This window comes from Lissotriton vulgaris, chromosome 2_1, assembly GCF_964263255.1.
Source record: "Lissotriton vulgaris chromosome 2_1, aLisVul1.2, whole genome shotgun sequence".
NCBI classification, from domain to species: domain Eukaryota; kingdom Metazoa; phylum Chordata; class Amphibia; order Caudata; family Salamandridae; genus Lissotriton; species Lissotriton vulgaris.
The window spans coordinates 1,757,320,386-1,757,341,955 of record NC_141687.1 but is presented as its reverse complement, the minus strand read 5'-3'; the positions used below and the strand labels follow the sequence as shown (position 1 = coordinate 1,757,341,955).

The following is a 21,570-nucleotide window of genomic DNA, read 5'->3' as shown; positions in this document are numbered from 1 at the left end:
AGCGCGCTTTCCACCAGGCCTGTGCGGCCGAAGACACTGCGCCCCGCCGCCTCCCACGCATCACGCGGACGCAGCGCCTGCCGCTTCCGCAGGCTGACTCTGCTGCGCGCGGAGGCTGCACCGGTCGCACGCGCCCTCTGCTCTGCTGCCTCTGGGGGGGGGGGAAGAACACTTCGCTGCAGCATGTGCTCCCTCTCCATCCGTCCCCCACTTCTCCTCGAGACCGAGGCAAGCCCCAGCAGCAGACCGGAAAAGCCAGGCTCCCGTGGCCACCACTCCCCATCACAGATCGCCTAACTCTCTGGGGCTCAACACATTGCCTGTGGAACAATGGCCACAATTCCGCCAATTGAACCCTTTGTGGTGGAAGGATCTCCGTCATCCTTAGTTCCCAAATGGAAAGAGTGGGTGGACAGGCTCCTAGTGTTTTTTGAGGCCACGAAAGTTCATAAGGAACAGAAGAGAGCCATGGTGCTCCACCTTGGAGGCAAAGACGTGCACTCCATCGCCAGAACGCTCACAGAAGCGACTCCCAGGACGCATCACACGCTGATCAATGCCCTGAATGCACACTTTGAACCCATGGCCAATCAGGACTACGAAAGGTTCATATTCAGGCAAGCGCGACAGTTGCCGGAGGAGTCTTTGGACACATACTACACTAGGCTCAAGAAGCTGGCGCTATCCTGTGGATTCGCCGACACCACGGAGGAAATACGAGGCCAAATCATCCAGGGCTGCGCCTCCGCAAAACTGAGGGAACGCATACTGGAGGAATCCGGCAAACCACTAGCCGACATTCTGACCCTTGGTCGCACGAAAGAATTATCCAAAGCTCGGGCTGCTCACATGGAGGCAGCGCTTCAAGCAACGGTCAAAGCGGAACCTGTCAACAAAATCCAGGTCCAATCACCAACCAAATGGAACAAGAAACTGGCCCGGACACCTAATGGAGCCTCCGGACAACCCTGTGGATACTGTGGAGGCCCGAGCCACCCAGCAACAGACTGCCCAGCTCGAGGGAAGCGATGCTCAGGATGCGGCAAGCTCAATCACTTTGAAAAGGTATGCCGTTCGAAGAAATTCCGCAAGCCCCGACAGGTGGTAAACACAATACCGGAAGGAGAACCGAGTCAAAGCGACATGGACGATGAAGAGGAAAAGACAGTGCACATGATAGGCACCGCCACTCGTCGCACCAGGAAACTCCCACAATGTCCAATCAGAGTGGCTGAACAAGACATCATGGCGGTAGTGGACACGGGAGCCACCATCAATCTCATGAGTGCAGCACTCTACAGGACAATGACTCGGCCTCCTGCTCTAAGCCCTACGCCCATCCCCGTATTCGCATATGGTCAGGACACCCCTCTTAAAATCCGAAGAAAGTTCCGGGCTGCCATCCACCACGGCGACAAAACAATCACCGCAAACATCTTCCTGTCGGAAGATGGGCAGGGCATGCTGCTAGGATGTAGGGCTGCCGAAGATCTGGGAGTCGTCACCTTTGCTTTTGGTGTCCATGAAGAGTCGGTGCAGCAGCTCATAATGGAGTTCGCGGACATATTCAAGGGAATTGGCCGATTCACTGGTCGGGAAGTACACCTACACGTAGATCACACGGTGCAGCCAGTAGCCCTGCGACATCGCCGCATCGCCTTCCACCTCAGGCCCCTGGTGGAGGAAGAACTCAGGAAGCTAGAGGCGGCTGGTATCATCGAGAAGGTAACAGGCCCCACCCCCTGGGTGTCGCCCATTGTGGTCACCAGGAAGCCAAAACAACCGGGCCCAGTCAGGATCTGCGTGGACATGCGCCTCCCCAACGCTGCCATCAAACGAGAACGTCACATCACGCCCACAATTGATGATCTAATTGGAGAAATGGCGGGAGCCTGCTGGTTCTCGAAGCTGGACCTACGGTCGGGGTATCATCAGTTGGTGCTAGACAAAGAGTCGCGAAACATAACAACCTTCTCGACTCACATAGGACTCAGGAGATACACCCGACTCAGTTTTGGCGTCTCCAGTGCAGCGGAGGTCTTCCAGAATGTAATCCAGGAATTGATCGCAGACATACCAGGTGTAATCAACGTCAGTGATGATATAATGATACATGTTCGCACCATTGCAGAGCACAATCAACGACTAGCACAAGTGTTCCGGAGACTGAGAGAGGCCGGTCTCACCCTGCATAGAGAAAAGTGTGAATTCCTGCAGAGGAAGATCGGATTCTTCGGATACACGTTCTCTGCAGACGGTGTTAACCCCGACCCGGAAAAGGTCAAGGACGTCAAGGAAGCCAAACCCCCCACCACCGTTACGGAAGTTCGAAGCTTCCTAGGTATGGTCAATTACTGTGGGAGGTTCATCAGAGATCTTGCCAATCTGACACTCCCTCTGCGAGAGCTCACGAAAGACTCCACACCGTGGACCTGGGGACCGGAGCAAGAAAAGGCATTCGAGGACATCAAGGCAGCACTATCGGACAACACCACTTTGGCCTTCTTCGACCCCAGAAACCTCACCATGGTAGCGGTAGACGCTGGCCCGGCAGGGCTAGGCGCGGTGCTGATGCAGAAGCAGCGGGATGACCTGGACTGGGTGCCGATAGCGTTCGCTAGTCGCTCCCTCGCGGACACAGAACAACGATATTCACAAATCGAAAAGGAGGCCATTGCCATACACTGGGGATGCCAACATTTTCATCTCTACATATATGGCAAACCCTTTACAGTTGTGACAGATCACAAGCCGTTGGTGGCTTTGTTCTCGGGGACCTCGACAAAACCACCACCCCGCATCGAAAAATGGATGCTACAACTGCAAGAATATAACTGTAACATTGAATATCAGCCGGGGGCAAGGAACCCTGCAGACTACCTCTCACGGCACCCCCGGGCAGCCACCCCTGAGGAAATGGAAGAGGCTGAAGACACTGAAGCCTACGTAAGGTGTGTTACCGCCCGGTCATGTCCACGACCCCTCTCAGTAAGTGACATCGCGGAGGCCACGGCACAAGACGTCTGCTTACAAATAGCCCGAGAGGCTCTTAGGAATGGAAACTGGCACCGCGTCAAAGAAAGCTGGAAAGCACTCACACCGGAAGCTCAAAGAATAATGGAAAGTCTACACCACGTGAAAGGGGAACTAAATGAGGACGACACAGGATGCCTCCTCCAAGGGCACCGGCTGGTAATACCTTCAGCACTGACCGAGCAAGTAGCACAACTTGCCCATGTCGGTCACCAAGGAATGGTCAAGATGAGATGGTGGAAAGAATGGTGAGATCGTGCACCGCCTGCCGAATCACTGGAGATGTCCCGCGCGAGGCCCCCGTCATAGTGGAGCCTCGGCCTCAACAACCATGGGAGCGGGTCAGCATGGACTTTGGCAGTTTACCGGATGGAAGACACACCTTAGTAGTAATTGACGACCACTCCAAGTATCCAGAGGTCGAGATCATAAGGAGTACCAGTGCGACCGAAGTCATACCCATGCTGGAAAAGATCGTCGCTGCTCATGGGGTATTGCGCGAATTAAAGACTGACAATGGACCCCCATTCCAAGGACAGGAACTAGCCACCTATCTAGCTTCCCTTGGCACTCGGCATCGCCGCATCACCCCTCGCTGGCCACAGGCCAATGGCGAGGCCGAACGTTTCATGAGGACTCTGAACAAAGTAATCCGAATTGCACATGATAAGAACCAGTCAGTGGAAATGGCTATCTTTACATTCCTCCGAAGCTATCGGCAAACACCTCACTCCACCACGGGGGTGGCGCCGGCCCATATCCTCATGGGACGAGTAGTGGCTGACTCCATCCCTCATCATCCCCACTGGACCCCACAAGGGGCGGATGAAGACAGGATTGCAAGGAAACGGCAGGCAACCTATGCACAGGTCAGCAAGAGAAGAGGAGCCATAACAGTCAAGTTCAGCAGGGGAGACATGGTGCTCCTAAGAAACAGAGTGACCAGTGGGAAGTTTAGACTGACCTATGAACAAGGACCCTGGAGGGTAATCAGTGTGAAAGGCACCCGCATCATAGCTGCTCGAGGAAGAGAGATAGTGACCAGTAATGTATCACACTTCAAGCGGTTCCACCCTGAAGTAGGGTCACGCTGTAACCTAGACCTCCCTCCGGCAAGGGGCCCAGAGGTCAGTCTCACTGCCCCTGACGTAACAACAAGCCAGGAAGATTCTCGAAGAGACACTAATCCTGCGGGATCCAGCAGTGGATCGAACGAGAGTGCCGAGGACCACGAAATCCTGGAGAGTCCCGAAGTTGCAGCCAACAGTCCTCGATCTCCAGTCTAGCTCAGTGGAGATGGCACCCTGAGGCGAGGGGAGTCACAATATGGACTGAGAAGAAGCCCCGAGCCTTCCTGTCGTCTGCGGGACTACCTCACGTAAGACTGTTCTGATGCTAACACAGTTGTGTACGCAGTAGAGGCTTTTGTATCACATATCATGTTGGTTGATCCAAAAGGTTTCGAGCAGAGAGTGCCAGCTGCACTGTATCAAAGTAGACTGCCCAAATTTGTTTGTATGTTTGTTTTATTTCTTCATGTTTTAGGAGGAATGTTATGTTCCTAGAATAAAAAGGGGCCACGCACGCACGTACGCCAGTTAGGCGTACGTGCGTGCGTACTCTAGGTGCCCCCTGAGAGTAGGGCCCCAGCACATGCCCCAGGTCGCTCCCTCACAACAAATGTACACAGGGCTACTGATACCCATGACAATGGTGCTTGTAATGCTGCACTCAGAAAGACGGAAGCTGGAGTGAGTCCCTTCCCGGGTGGACATGGCATCACACAGATAGCAGCATGCCCAGTGGCTCAAGACCTATATCATCTATTGATTGGAGCGAATACCTTTTTTAGGTGTCACCTACAGAGATTTTTTAGAAGTCTGCTGTGGACGACCCATGGGCTTATTTAAAAAACCCTTGCACCTCCGGTAAGGCACTTTTTCCCATATTAAAAGCAACACACTGGTGGCGCAAGGGACTTGTAAATAATTCATTTATTTATGTGTTTTTATATAGCGGAAACTTTACGCGAAGGTGTCAAAGCGCTTAACAATAGAACCATTTACATAAGGACTTCAGAGTACATGAATTACATAAAAGATACGAAACAGAAACTCTAAACTCACATAAGAATGATAGTAAGTACATATGTCTACTACAGATACTAGCGGTTAGAGTTACATATGTACAAGTTGAAAATTCACTCGAAATGACATTTTATGAAAAAATAAAGTGATTATGGTTGGACATAAATAGGACATATTTACAGACCATGATCCTCTTGCAATTGCTGGGGTTCTTGCTGTGCTCGTTCAGCCAGGCCTTAAGGGTGGTGTTGCTCTCGGGGGCAATGATTTTGGACCTGGAGTGATCCCCGAGCTGGCGATAGCCAGATGTCCGCCACGCTTGTGGTCCTGGTTGCCACAACTTCTACAAGGCAGCAGCAGAGATCACCGGGTGCCTGGGTGCCAATGGGGGAATGGGAGTTCGCGTTTGTGCTGCTCAACCCAGCACACGGACTGGGGGTCGCGAGAGGGGTGGGGGGAGCAGCTGAGTGGGTCCGATGATTAAGTCGGATGGGGCCGCGGGTTTATCTTTGGCGCCCAGTTGGTTCCTTCACGTTGACCGCAGTAGTCCCGTAGTGTGGATGGTTCAGATATTTACAGAGGACTTTGGGCCAGCTCATTCCTTACCATTTGATTGCTTTCCTGTCCTTCTCATTTGCTTGCTTATTAATTATCTCTCCTTTTGCTTCTTATGTTTGTCCCTTCCCTGAAACATAGCTTCTTTACAGTCCCTTGATTGGATGACCTGTATCCTACCACTGCCAATCCATGGGAGTGTGTGTGTTTTCCACTCTCCCACAGGTGCTGCTTCCACCCTGAGACAGCCTCTCAACTTATTCTTTCCTTCTGTAAACCCTCTCAGCTTTTTTCCTGCTTATGACTTTTTTATTTAATTTTTCTCCCTCAAGCTCCTTCGCTGCCCTCCCATTTCAACTTCTTCCCTACACCTGCCCTTTTTTCCGTTTCTTCCTCACCCCTCGCATCACAGTCTACTTAAAAAATCTTTTTTTAATAAATTCTTTGGAGCTTTCAACAGCTACAATATGTTACTCATTTTTCAGTGCGTGCTTTCGCGCATATTCAAATAATCTTTTTATTCACTGCTTCACGATTGTCACCTGCCGTCTTCGAATGGAAAAAATATTGAAAAAAAGTGGTGCATGGGTCATGTCATGCCTGGTGCCCATGAATGCGTGGTGACGACAAGCCACTATACCATCATGACATGAGTGTGTACATTTAGCTGCATACATGCACAGATACACGTAATCAGGTTTTTTTTTTTTTTAGTTCACAAATTTTTATTGGGAGTTTAAGAGATGATCAGCATGTAAAACAATCGTAAGTGCAAAGTAAATATTACATGAAGGAAATAATAAAGAGTACATGGTGGAGGTGAGATCAAAGAAACTGGTGAAAGTGCACATAATTATACATACATAAATTACATATAAGAAATCTTACAAAGAAATAAGATACAATAGCGTTGCAACAGTTCACTGATATGAAGGTAAGTCAGCAAGCAGGCCTACAGGATATATACAAACGTAATAGCAGCCTTGCCATAATAACATACGGTCAACAGGCGATCACGGTGGTTTGTGTAAGTCAAAGTAGTCATCCAGGGAGGTCCAGAGTTTCCTATGTGGGGGGCGCCAGGGGGTAGAGGCAAGGGCTAAATTATCGGCTCCTCTGAGATTTGAGACCCAATTAAGCCAGTGGGGAAAGGAGGCTTCAGTAGTGTCCTTCCAATTATTTAATATGATCTTAACCGCCGCCGTCAGTAAAAGGTCAAGAAGGGCTTTGTCATTATCATTGAGTGTGATGGCTTTAGTAAATCCCAACACGAGGGTTGAGAATTCTCTCGGAAGCGAGACATGTAAGACTTTAGTGACGAAATCAAAGATTCTGTCCCAGTAGGTGGTGACACATGGGCATTTAAGTATTAGGTGTTCGAGATCCCCACTTCCTTCATTGCAATTCCAGCAGGTGCAGTCTTCCCTAATGTTGTATAGGAATAACCTCTTAGGCGTCCAGAAGGCTTTGTGAAGAAGCCAGAACTTAGTTTGGGACAAAGTGGGGCTGATTTTGTGACGTGTGGTGGATTCCCAAGTTCTGGCCCACTCTATTTCTGAAGTTGGTGTGGACGAATAGGATTCCCGGAACACTCTTAGGGAGTCAGTCAAGGTGGAACTTTGTGGGCGGATTTATTTGTAGATTCCCGAAACTTGATGGCCAAGTCTGTTGAGCGTACTGAGAAAGTCGGCGAGGGAGGGGGTGAGATCACTTAGGTCTGCCTTTGTGAGTGCCACTTTGATGTGTAGAAAGTTAAAGAATTCCATGTATTGGAGCTGATATCTATTTTGTAGTTCGCTAAAGGGGAGCGGTGACGAGCCCTCGTAGAGTTGGTGTGGAAAGTGTATCCCTTTGGCTATCCATGAGGCGAAGTGCAGTGGTTTCCCCTTATATGTTAGGGAATTGTTTTGCCAGAGCGATTCCCATCTTGATTTCCGGAACTGGTGTGGTAGGTGTTTGCTCACTTGGAGTAAGGCCGTTTTGGTGTTTTTAAAGATGGGGCATGAGCCTAGGTTGGGGCTAATTTTAAAGGTGAGAAGATTAGAGGGGTCAAGGCCTTGGAGGAGGGATTTTTACACAGCCATCCACACTGGGGTGTAGTCCGACTGTGATGTTAACCAATATGAACCTTGTCTGGCTAGAAAGGCGGTTTGGTATAGCTTAAAGTCCGCCAGATTAACGCCTCCTACGTTTTTATCTAAACGTAGCTTTTTTTAGGCTAATCCTGGCTTTTTTGCCTTGCCAGAGGAAGGAGGAAATCAGTTTGTCCAGTTTGTTATGGAATTCTTTGGAGAGGATGAGGGGTAGCATCGTGCTGAGATAGTTGACTAACGGGGACACCATCATTTTTATGGTCTCCACCCGACCCCACCAGGTGATGAACCGAGGAGACCAACCATCAAGTAGGCGTTTAATTTTGGTAAGGGTAGTGGATTCATTGTGTCTGAGTGTGCTCAGAAGGGAGTCAGTAAATTCCAATCCTAAGTACTTAATAACATCCGTTTGCCATGCTAGTCCCGTGTCACCTAGGACCTCCCTGGTGGTGTGGACATTTAGAGGCTTGACTTCAGATTTGTCCCTATTTAATTTATAACCTGATAGGGCTGAGTATTTACGATTGAGGACATGAGTCCAGAGATAGATTTAGCGGGGTCTTCTGTAGCGATAAAGATGTTGTCAGCGTAGGCTGCTAGTTTTACCCGAGTGTCACCGAAAGAGACTCCGGCTATTTCTTCGTTGCGCATAATATCAGTTAGGAGGGGTTCAAGGGCTAGGAGGAAAAGTGAAAAGTGCTGGGGAGAGCGGGCAGCCTTGCCTGGTGCCCTTATAGTCGAAACGGGTTGGAGAGGGTACCGTTGATTGCTATTCTGGCTGACGGGGCGGAGTAAAGGGCCATCACCATTCTGATAAAGGATTGACCGAGTTTGAAACTATGCCTACATTGTTGGAGGAAAGACCATGAGACCTTATCGAAGAACTTTTCTGCGTCTAAGGTTATCGCCACCATTAATGAGGTAGAGTTCTTAGCTTTTTCCAATAGGTGACACAGTAATCTTGTATTGTCGTTCGACATCCGATGTTTTAGGAAGCCAACCTGTGCTGGGCCAACCAGTTTTGGGAGGAAAGAATTTAATCTATTCGCTAAGATTTTGGCGTAAATCTTGCAGTCAAGGCTTATCAAAGAGATGGGGCGGTAATTATTGGTTAGGAGAAGGTCTTTACCCTCCTTGGGGATGACTATGATTGTGGCTTCGCTCATGGAGGGGGAAACGCTTCCACTGGTCGCTGTGGAGTTAAAAAGGGATTGGAGCGCGGGGTTGAGATGGTTAGTGAAGGCTTTATAGAAGGCCGCGAAAAAGCCGTCGGGCCCGGGGGCCTTATTGCTCTTTAATGTTTTGATGGCCTCTGTAATCTCTGCGTTTGTGATGGGGGACCCTAGTTGAGATTTATCGACTTCTGATAATTTGGGGAGTTGTAGGGACGCAAGGTAGTCAGAGCCCTGTCATGTCCAATGTTTTATCATTTTTGTATAGATCTTCATAGAAGGTTTTGAATGTCTCAAGGATTTTGGATTGTCCGGTATGTGTGTTGTTTGTGGAGTCCTTTATCGAGGATATGGTGGTTAGTCTCTGTTTATGTTTGAGATATGAAGCGAGGAGCTCGCCCGCTTTGTTTCCCTCACATAGTTTCAGGGCGTTGAAGCGATTGATCCATACACCCGCTCTCTTACTAGTGATGGTATTGTACTCAAACTTCTTTTGGGTCAATAGGTCTAGAGATTTGGAATCGAGGGGGTTGGATTTGTGGTGGGATACTAGGAGCCCGATCTGTTGTTCCAGTAATTCTAGATCCTTATTTAATGCTTTATTAGTTTTAGCTCTGATATCGATAATGACCCCACGGATCGTAGCCTTTAGTGTGTCCCATAATGTATTAGGTGCAGTGTCTTGAACATCATTTAGCAACAAATATTCTTCGATGGCGTTAGCTATGAGTAGTTTGTTAGAGGGGTCGGATAGGGTTTCCTCATTAAATCTCCATCTCCTAGGGGGAAGAATTGAGCGGGAGCCAGCAGGTTTGGTGCGGATACAAGCATGATCGGATACTAATTTAGGGGCTATTTCAGTTTCCTCTATCAGGTGTGTGAAGGAGCTTGAGATTAAGATTAAATCAATGCGTGAATATGACTTATGTGGGGCAGAAAAGAAGGTATAGTCTCTACCATCTGGATTTTGGAGGCGCCAGGAATCTTTTAGGCAGTATCGCTCACATAGGCGTAAGAGGGCTTCGTGTGAACGGGAGGAGTGAAACATGCATTTGGATTGTCTGTCCAATATTGGGTCCAGTGGGAGATTGAACTCGCCCCCCACTATTAGTAGATCGTCTTGTGGGATGTGTTCTATCGAGCGAGAAACTGAGTCCCAGAATTCGGGGTCATCAGAGTTGGGACCGTAGATGTTCACCACATGAATAGGGTCATCTTCCCTGAGGAGGAGTGTCACCGATAGTCTTCCCTTCGTGTCATGTGTATGTGAGACTAGAGTTAAGTTGGATTTTTTCGCCATTAAAGTGATAACACCGCCTTTTTTGTATGTCGCGGGGGAGCTCAGTATATGCGATGCCCAGTGTATGTTCAGGAAACGTAAGTCCTCCTCTGACAACGTGGACTCCTGGAGTAAGATGACGTCCCCTTTTGTTTTAGCGAGGTAATCGAAAACTTTCCGTCTTTTTACCGGGTGGTTAAGTCCTTTGACATTCAGGGAGATTATGTTAAGGTCGTCTGCTAATTATTTGGCGCTAGACATCACTGTGGGCCTTACTCGCTAAGGATTGATCTGGTGGAATAAGCGTTCCGTGGGCGGGGTATCGTGGTTGCCCGCGTGAGTCGAGTGGTGGATGTAGGCCTTGACTTGTTGTGTCCAGAAAGGGTAGCCTGCAAAGTTTAGTGTATGGAGATGCAACTTTAAATAAAGGGTAAGGGTTACAGCATGTAGTCAAAGGTGACTGTGTCGAGAAAAAGTGAGTGCTGTACCTGCAAAGAACAAACATAAGCAAAAAGCTATACAAAATATAGGTAGAATCTCTTTACTTCTGGATCATCTTAACTCTCTGTAGTTCCCTCCCAACCATTTTCACCCAAAGTCCCCCCTCCCCCCCCCCCCCCCCAAATACGTACGTAGGGAGTACAACAACAGTACCTTGCTAGGTAGAACAGGAGTAATCTTAACAAACATAGTAACATTCCCAGTAATGGAGTAAGTTGGGAGAATACAGTCCCACTGTAAGAGCCGGAGTAATAAATATTAAACCATCCAAGCCATTTTTAAGATCGGCAGGAGGGGCTAGGGTTGGGAACCTATTGTGTGAGCACATTGGCTCTATTCAATAATAAAGGTTCCCGGTTTTCCGTTTAAACAGATATTTACATATAAATACAGACGGGAAACTATTTTTCCTTTGTCTGTATTTATAACTTAGAAACGGGAAAATACTGACAAACAGTGCGTCGCAGCCTCACTCCTGTAGAGGGTTACCGCGCCATGCTTCTCTTACTAATCTACATCACTCAGGCCCCTTTAAGAGAACTGCTAAGGTAGAAGCACAAAGCAGCAGGTGGTAGTAGCTTTTGCATGTTAAGGGGGTGGGGGACGCTGTAAGGAATGCAAGTACTTAACCTTTTAAGCAGCACTGTGTCCATTCTAGTAATGCCTTATAGCCGAGCGCGAGGTGTTAATGGGTGCATTAGGAGGCCGCCTCACTGATAGAATGTTAGGCATCATCTGGCGGGGCCTGCTGGGGTCTGCGCAACTAAGGTAGCCTGTGAATACAATCAGTGGCGGCAAGGCAGAGAGGACTGTTAGCTGGTAGTGTTGTGCTCAACAGCAGGTGGCAGGCTTTGAGAAATAAAACAATTAACATACTGCCAGTGTACAGACTCCATCGAGTCCCCATTTAAAGAAAACGCAGAATATCTTTTTCTTTTTTTTTTAAATGTTTACACGTGGAATGCCAGCTGATTCTATGCAATTTTCCATCTCCATCGAGAGTTGTGGATCGCAGTCCATTTCCTTTCTTGAGGTTGCCCTTGCAAAAGTAATTTCCCATGCTTTCATGCATTCTTCATTCCTTTTCTAATCGTACTCATTAACGTTGCGCTTGCTCTCTGCATCACGAAGGTTGCAGGTAACTTTCAGGAGAGATTTTGTACCACAGTGCGTGTTAGATACCATCTGAATAACAATTATTTCAAACATTGCCAAAAGAGAGGCTTCACCAAACATCACTCCCTCTTAGAACGAGCTGTTTAACAATACCTGCGTAATCTGCTTCAGATGTCAGTACAATAAATGCACACTTTTTGTTTAAAATAGAATGTTATGTCTTCCAGTGTTTTCAATTTTGTTTGGTAACCTTCTAAGTGTGTGCAGGCGTTACAATCTCTACATAGCCCCTTTCGCATAAATGTGAAAAAATACTAGCTCCAGCAATGTCATTTACTTGCGACAAAAATAAATGTGGATAAATACAGAAAAAATGACCAAAAAATAAATATGGATAAATACAGACGGAAATGGTGAAAAAATAAATACCATAAAACTGGGAGCCCTATTAATAACTAAACAAACAGTGAGGATATAGGTTGCCCAGGTCTAGGTGATAACTTGGCTTGAAAAGAGCTACAAGGCTGGGTAGATAGAGTTCATCTGATTTGCGATAAAGGCATTGTATGGAACAAGAATACAGTGTTTGAGACCAGAGTAGACTATGTAGAACTCTAGTGTTGAATAGCCCAGTACTTAAAGTCTTAGACTATAAACTCACGGAGCAAGAGAACACTCAGGCAGGGTGTCGCACTTCTTGATTGAAGGGTTAGTCGCATCTGTATATAGGTCCATATTGTCGAGCACATCTCTAGCTTGCAGGTAGCAAAACCTTAACCCTGTCAGAGCAGGGAGTCAGTGAATCAGAAGGGCTGCATCATGAGGGGTTAGAGCTGCCGTTTTTCTTTTATTGGAGAGTCCGGTTGATTGATCCATTTCTTGTGCAGTGTGGTCTTCGAGTAGGTGTGCAAGGACCTTGGGATCCGTGAAGAATCTAGGGCGGCCGTCTATCATGATCTTGAATTTAGCGGGGCCTGCGACGGAGAAGGTGATGTTTTTGGATCTGAGCTTGTCGCGCAGGTCTAGAAAACCCTTGCGCACTTCCACCGTGTCCTTTGAATAGTCCTGTGTGAAGATGATTCTCTGGCCCTCCCATAGTATGGAGTGGTTTTTCCTTGCATATTGGAGGATCATCTCAACATGCTGGAACCTAAGCGGCTTACAGATCAGTGGCCTAGGGCCTTTGGAGTGTTTGCTTGCGAAGGTGGGGATCCTGTGTGCCCTGTCCTATTCGAGGCCATGAGGGAAGTCTATTTTGGTGATCATGGGGATCCATGATTCTAGGAAGGGAACGCAAGAGTCCGCATCCTTTTCAGAATTCTCTGGTACGCCAAAAATGTTAATGTTTCCCCTTCTGTTCCGATCTTCCAACTCAGCATTGTGACGTCTAGGAGCGTCAGTTGTATCCTCTAGGCGTTGGATTTTCTTCGTTGATTATCTTGATAGATCTTCCACGTCGCTAATGCGCTGTTCGGCGACCTCCAGTCCCGTGTTCAGGGCGCTCATGTCTGCCCTAATCTTTGTTAATTCGAGCTGCAGGGATTCGGTGTTAGCTTTGGTGGATTTAGAGAGCTCATGGAGGTTCGCTAATTTCTTAAGGATCATTTCCATCGTGGACGCCAAGTCCGTTTTGTTTTTAATGGGTGATTCTGAAATCGTCGGTTCTGGTTTTACCTTCTTGACAGTGTTCCTATCTTCCCTGTTTGACATTATGGCAGAATAGAGTGGTGATTGAAATGGCAGAAGTTGCAGGAGAACTTAAAGGTAGGTCTTCCAGTCACGGTTATCGCTTTGTGTGGGTAGACCAAGCGTGGTTGAAAATGAGTCTGAATTACAGGTCTCCGCCTTATCGTGTGAGAGTCAGCAGTGCCTGGAGTTGATGTGGAGATGCAGCTTGAAGGCGATGTTTAAAGGGCTTTGGTTAGAGACATCGGGATGTATCCAGCACTTGGACAGGATCAGGTGGGTCTGGAAAACGCAGGTGATCGCAGGTAGAAGTGAGCAGGTCACTGGACATCGAAGTGGAGGCGAGGGCCTCGTGCCTCGTGCCGCTCTCTAGAAGTGTCGGTTAGAGACTTCTCACCTTTGGCTACAGACTTGTGAAGGGCAGAGGCATCTGACTGTTTGATGATGACCATGAGGTGTAGGGATAATCCTCATCACATGAATGGCTGGGAGCGCGGGGTGTTGGCAGCACTCCTCGCATTGTGGAGACAGCAGGGGCTTCGGTGGTCAGCGCCTAGGACTGTGTGTGGTGAGCACGAAGGTGAGGGGTGCACCTTTGTAGTGCTTAAATACGCTCTTGGAGCTCACAGGGCATCTCTCCCCTTATAGGGCTGCTTGGAGGGATCTTGTGGCGGTAGATAGCCACGCCGTGATGTGAGGCTCTTCACCAGGAACAGCAGTCAGAGAAATGTCGAAGCTCCGAGGGCGCCGCCATTTTGAGGTCAGGCACGTCAGGCCGATGTTCGGACTTTAGAGGCACTTCCTTAGGGTCTTCTCACCTCGGTGGGGGTCTGTCTGTATTTTCAGGTGTACATCCACATCAACGGGCCGTGTGGAGGGTGGACGCTGCCCGTGAGTGAAGGAAACAGCCTACGGTGTCAGGCAGAGAATCCGTGACCGGGCGCCGCCATTTTGAGGCTTCTCGGAGTCAGAGCGCAGGCAAACGAAAACTGGAGAAAGGTCTGCAAGCAGATGTCCGGGCCGCAGATCAGGAAACCGGAGGACACCTCATGGCTTCAGGCATCGTGCTCTCTGATTTCCGTTCGAATTCGTGCGGGGAATCACCGGGATGAAAGCTGTAGTCGCTCTCCTGGACTACGGAGCTCCGGGTTAAGCAGCCATTGCTACCACCGTCCAAACCACGCCCCAATCAGGTTTTTTTTTTTTTCTCTCTTTAGCCGATGCTGGAGAGAACTGGCAAAAAGCACAAGCAAATCCAATAGGTGTGTACAGTGGTGGCTGCTACCTGGAAGCAGCAGTGGGGTGGTGGGGAAGGGGCAGGGGGTGGGGGTGGATGGGTTCACTTACCTCCCGGCCGGCCGCTGCCTCTCCTACATACTCTTTCTGGTTTCTTGCGGGAGACAGGAAGCAGGGAGCACCAGGGCTCCCTGCAACCAATCACAAAGCTACAATACAGCGTTGTGGTTGGTCTGAGCGCCGTGACATGGCACTCAGCCAGGGGCTGGAGGGGTGGGCATGTTCTCCTCGTAGGCTGTAATGCAGCCTTCATGTAGAAAACAGTATGTGCGCATGACTATTTTGGGCAGCCCAAGTGGGTTGGCAAAGCACTCATGCTCACATAGGGAGCGCAAACTACTCCTCCCCCTGCTCTGAGAGCAGCCCTGCCCCACAAAGACACCGCAACGGGGAAAACTAAAATGACAATAACCTCGAATTTTAATTTTTCCTTTTTTTACACTGCAAAAGGCAGTGGGGCGACGCTCCACATTAGCGGAGAAGCCACCACTGGGTGTCTATTGGCAGGGAAAGGGTAGACCTGTTTTTGTTTTGTTTCTGTGATGGAGATGGGTTTACCTGTTAACACCGACTGCAGTCTTGTTGATATATATATATATATATATATATATATATATATATATATATATATATATATATATCCACACCACTCCCCATCCAACAGACAGGGAACCGACACATGCTGGCTGGTTCAGAATTTAATGGTAATTGGCAGGGCTCGTTGTTACAATGCGAAACGCAGGGGCAGACGCGTTTCAGCCTTGCGGCTTCTTCAGTGCCCGTTTCGCTGCCGATTTGAAAAACAGACTGAGGGGGCTTGTGATTTAAAAGTCTTTACAGTCGCTCCCAATTGGTGCTGCTCTTTTGCCCCACCCCCACAGCGTTTTTCCACTCCACTCCATAGTGATCCAGGCCGGAGTTTAGTCACCTCTCACATAGGCTGCGGACATAGTATTCCGAAGGCGCCTTACACCCAGTGATGCCCAAACAAAGTTCGGTGTGGGAAGGTTTTCAGCTCCGAGGGTCCCAGGAGCGTGTGATGATGAATGCTCATTCTCCGAGCCAGCCACATACAGCGGACCAATGTTGCCCGCCGTATGCTTCCTCCTCATGCCATCAGGATTACCAGGTAAGCAACTCTGACTGCTTGAGGGGGCGCTGCGTGTGCCTCTGCTAGAAACTGTCACCACCTTCTTTACAAGTTGCACGCGGAGCTCCTGACCGGAAGGCGTGCCGGTAAGACGGTACTTGCTACCCGTCTAATATCTCCACACCACTCCCCATCCAACAGACAGGGAACCGACACATGCTGGCTGGTTCAGAATTTAATGGTAATTGGCAGGGCTCGTTGTTACAATGCGAAACGCAGGGGCAGACGCGTTTCAGCCTTGCGGCTTCTTCAGTGCCCGTTTCGCTGCCGATTTTAAAAACAGACTGAGGGGGCTTGTGATTTAAAAGTCTTTACAGTCTCTCCCAATTGGTGCTGCTCTTTTGCCCCACCCCCACAGCGTTTTTCCACTCCACTCCATAGTGATCCAGGCCGGAGTTTAGTCACCTCTCACATAGGCTGCGGACATAGTATTCCGAAGGCGCCTTACACCCAGTGATGCCCAAACAAAGTTTGGTGTGGGAAGGTTTTCAGCTCCGAGGGTCCCAGGAGCGTGTGATGATGAATGCTCATTCTCCGAGCCAGCCACATACAGCGGACCAATGTTGCCCGCCGTATGCTTCCTCCTCATGCCATCAGGATTACCAGGTAAGCAACTCTGACTGCTTGAGGGGGCGCCGCGTGTGCCTCTGCTAGAAACTGTCACCACCTTCTTTACAAGTTGCACGCGGAGCTCCTGACCGGAAGGCGTGCCGGTAAGACGGTACTTGCTACCCGTCTAATATCTCCACATATCTTCACATGGATGGCCGGGAGCGCGGGGTGTTGGCAGCACTCCTCGCATTGTGGAGACAGCAGGGGCTTCGGTGGTCAGCGCCTAGGACTGTGTGTGGTGAGCACGAAGGTGAGGGGAGCACCTTTGTAGTGCTTAAATACGCTCTTGGAGCTCACAGGGCATCTCTCCCCTTATAGGGCTGCTTGGAGGGATCTTGTGGCGGTAGATAGCCACGCCGTGATGTGAGGCTCTTCACCAGGAACAGCAGTCAGAGAAATGTCGAAGCTCCGAGGGCGCCGCCATTTTGAGGTCAGGCACGTCAGGCCGATGTTCGGACTTTAGAGGCACTTCCTTAGGGTCTTCTCACCTCGGTGGGGGTCTGTCTGTATTTTCAGGTGTACATCCACATCACCGGGCCGTGTGGAGGGTGGACGCTGTCCGTGAGTGAAGGAAACAGCCTACGCTGTCAGGCAGAGAATCCGTGACCGGGCGCCGCCATTTTGAGGCTTCTCGGAGTCAGAGCGCAGGCAAACGAAAACTGGAGAAAGGTCTGCAAGCAGATGTCCGGGCCGCAGATCAGGAAACCGGAGGACACCTCATGGCTTCAGGCATCGTGCTCTCTGATTTCCGTTCGAATTCGTGCAGGGAATCACCGGGATGAAAGCTGTAGTCGCTCTCCTGGACTACGGAGCTCCGGGTTAAGCAGCCATTGCTACCACCGTCCAAACCACGCCCCAATCAGGTTTTTTTTTTTTCTCTCTTTAGCCGATGCTGGAGAGAACTGGCAAAAAGCACAAGCAAATCCAATAGGTGTGTACAGTGGTGGCTGCTACCTGGAAGCAGCAGTGGGGTGGTGGGGAAGGGGCAGGGGGTGGGGGTGGATGGGTTCACTTACCTCCCGGCCGGCCGCTGCCTCTCCTACATACTCTTTCTGGTTTCTTGCGGGAGACAGGAAGCAGGGAGCACCAGGGCTCCCTGCAACCAATCACAAAGCTACAATACAGCGTTGTGGTTGGTCTGAGCGCCGTGACATGGCACTCAGCCAGGGGCTGGAGGGGTGGGCATGTTCTCCTCGTAGGCTGTAATGCAGCCTTCATGTAGAAAACAGTATGTGCGCATGACTATTTTGGGCAGCCCAAGTGGGTTGGCAAAGCACTCATGCTCACATAGGGAGCGCAAACTACTCCTCCCCCTGCTCTGAGAGCAGCCCTGCCCCACAAAGACACCGCAACGGGGAAAACTAAAATGACAATAACCTCGAATTTTAATTTTTCCTTTTTTTACACTGCAAAAGGCAGTGGGGCGACGCTCCACATTAGCGGAGAAGCCACCACTGGGTGTCTATTGGCAGGGAAAGGGTAGACCTGTTTTTGTTTTGTTTCTGTGATGGAGATGGGTTTACCTGTTAACACCGACTGCAGTCTTGTTGATACAAATATATATATATATATATATATATATATATATATATATATATATATATATATATATTCCGTTGTGATTATCTCCTTTTAGTTTACAGGAACCCTCTTCCCCGTGGACATTCTTGATTCAGGTGCTCATATTCACAAAAATGTCTGCAGAGACACTAAATAGCTCGCTTGTGTTATCACAATAATGCAGTACCTATCTGTGGCACATTGGTGGCAGCAGAGGACTGAACATAGGATAGTGATTATTTTTTCAAAACCATTTTAAGCATTGGATGTAAAGTGCTATAGTATGCAGAAAGAACTCTGTAAATCAACTACATGTAGAAGCCTATTTAGGATGAGGAGAGAAGATCCTAAAGGTTAATGTAGGTTGTAGTAGAGGGTAAATAGGTCAGTGACCTTCTTTAGCAGGGGTGAGGTACGGCTGCTGTTTGAAGGACATTTCCCTAGAGCGTGTCCCTGCGCAAAAGGGGGGCATTTCACTGCTTGATTTTACTCGTAATATAGACTCACTCAAATTGTCATACATTTTTTTAGTGGCTTGTCACACATAAAAGTACGCTAAAACAATTACAATTTCACACCTAAGCTATGTGAACACTTGCCAGCTGTGCATTCTTTGATGCTTATGTTACAACAAATGCTCCGAGTCAAAGTGTACTTTCATATTCATGAAAAGTAAAAAATACAACATTTTACTTTGACTTTCGCTGTTGTTAATACATCTACAGGCTGCACTAACTAGCCACCTCTGATTCCCATTCCAGTGTCATAGCTTGAAGGCTTGTAGAGAAAGTATAAAGCAGATAGTGTTAAGAAGACTGTTGCACTGTTTTTGACTTCACAATAACTCACGAAGAAATGTTAGGAACACATTACAAATATCCATGTTATCATCATCATGATCTTTCACGTTTAAAAGCATGCCTAGGTGTACCTTAATTAATAACATTTGAGCCTTTCATATACGTGAATGTCAGAATAACTAACTTCAAGAAAACATTACATCTCCCAAATCACAGTTGTATCTGCTGTACATATGTTCATGTTTTTCCTAAATGGACAGAGGTGGCTCGACATCCATTCTAAAATGTAAAGACATGGCTCCCTAGGTTGTACATGCCCCTGTAGAGGGAATGCTTCCCTGTAGGGGTTGCATTCTGATCTCATACTGCAAAGGGCACATTAGGAGCGTGCTGTTATCTTGGGAGCCCATGTGACACACATACCTGGGCGGGTTCATACTCAAGCCAAGTGTTGCCACAGTTACGTAGGTCATTTACAGTCTCCCCGCTTTGTTTAGAGCACACCATCAGTTCTAATGTTTTATTCATTTTAGGTATTAGCCACTCGACCTATCACCGCTCCAAGACTAAACCCAGAAGAGCATATTATCAAGCAGGGCGTTAAAATTATCGCCGTTTTACAACTGCTGCTAAAGCGGCGATAATGGGCTTGATAATATGTCCTGGAGAATTCCAATAGAAGCCCATGTATACACCAGAACATGGGTTTCTATTGGAATTCACAAGGCCATATTATCAAGCCCATTATCGCCGCTTTGGCAGCAGTTTTCTGCTGCTAAACCGGCGATCATTTTTAACGCCCTGCTTGATAATATGCCCCAGAGTCTCTTGATCTGCACTTGCTACTACGTTGTATGGAAAACAACCCAAAAAAGCTCTTTAAAACTTGCTAGAATGCTTTTGAGGTCCCCAGGTATCCTCATTTTGAATAATTTAATCTGTTGTCATTCCCTGTGGTCCTCGATAGTTTGGTTTATTCTTGAATATATGAGAGAGAAATTGGACCAGCTGGTATGCATTACCTCAACCACCCAATAGTGGGGTTATTCTGAATATTTTGGGCAGAACCATGAGTTCTTCTGCCCCAGGTAGAAAAGGAAGGACAGGTGTGTGCTCTATCATGGCATACATAGCCTACCATCTTAAAATGTGCAAACTGGCGTCTTACCATGGTCTGATCGAATGACCTGGGCAGGTCTGAACTCGAAGCTGAAAGGCCATCCATGGAGGACAGAGAGTATGCCGTAGACGGTACCCCTAAAGAGAGACATAAGGAGTTCCTTGTTATCAGTGATTTTATAGACTCTTCCTCTTTATCCATTTCTTGCACCTTTTACCCAATAGGCACAAATGTTCCACTGTATACAGCAAAAGAGTATAGGGAGTAGCCAGAAAATGTAAATACCCCCCGGTTTGAACCAAAGCTCTTATGGCACCAAGCAAGCAAAGCAAGTCACTGTGATCCTCCTCAGAAAAGCCTCATTGGCTCTTCCATTCAAGCATCCACCCCTTTATCCTTTCATCCTTCCACTCACCTGCTGATATCCACCATTTCATGTTAACATTGTCATCCATCAATCTGTCACCATTCCGTTCATTCATTCAACCGTCCATCCATATCCAAACCCATTCTACATCTTCAAATCTATTAATCCATCCATCCACCCTTTCATTCAGTCATCCATCCTTCCACTTATCCACCCTTCTCCCATCTATCCATTCATCCATTCACTCTTTAATTTAGCGCCATCCTTTCACTTATCCCTCCATCCTTTGACCCACTCATCCATCCACTTATCCGTCATCCATTTACCCTTTTACCCCTAGCAGTCTTTTTTTTTTTAATGATTGTTATATGCAGGAAGGGACACCTTCCTGCACATAAACAATCAATGGCCGTTTGCTTTTTCTATGTGTGGCGCACAATGCAGCACACATGTAAACAGCAAAAACTTGAAGAAATTAAACATTTCTCCTTGTTGCACCCGGGTAAGACCAGGTTTTCCCTGGTCTTAATTTTTGCGCTTCCTCATATTTATACCACCCTTGTAAATATGGGGCAGCGTCAAAAATCAATGGGTGTTGCGGTTGAACACCCACTACAAAACCCATTGCCCGCACCTTTCACACTAAGTATAGCGTGAAAGCATGCCTTATTTACAAGGCAGTGTTAAGCCACGTTAAGTAGGTTAATGCTGCCTTGTAAATAAGGCGAAGGCTGTATGCCACCACAACATCAGAAAAAGTGACATTTTGGTGGCAATAGGGGCTTGTAAATATGCCCCCAAGTGCTTCTCCTGAAAAGTCCTGGGGCGATGGATGTTCAGATGAACTAATCAATATGGCGATTAGGACCAAAACCACATTAATGTTGTCCAAAAGTAGATACAGGAAAAGGAGCAACTACTGCTATCATTAGGAAGCCACCTACACATGGTGAAAATTAGCAATAAGCCCATGAAAAAGAAAAAAATATCCATTACAAAAGAAATGGTAGGGTACCTTGGCAGCTGAAGAGAATGGAACTTAACTGCCCAGGGAACTGGTAACAAAACATGCGCATTGAGGCAAAGGTCAGAGAGGAGAAAAGGATGCATAGCTGTAGAGCAATATTTAACCGTCTGGACCAT

The 21,570-nt window shown here is 48.1% G+C and overlaps 1 protein-coding gene across 1 annotated transcript in view; it reads right to left on the bottom strand.

Moving 5' to 3' along the window:
* LOC147733243 (lamin tail domain-containing protein 2-like) overlaps window positions 1–21,570 on the bottom strand; it is a 256,043-nt gene that overhangs the window by 16,511 nt on the left and 217,962 nt on the right. Inside the window, exon 9 of the mRNA XM_086957808.1 lies at window positions 20,109–20,197. Within this exon, the coding sequence (XP_086813934.1) occupies window positions 20,109–20,197 (89 nt within the window). The remainder of the gene's footprint in view (window positions 1–20,108; window positions 20,198–21,570) is intronic.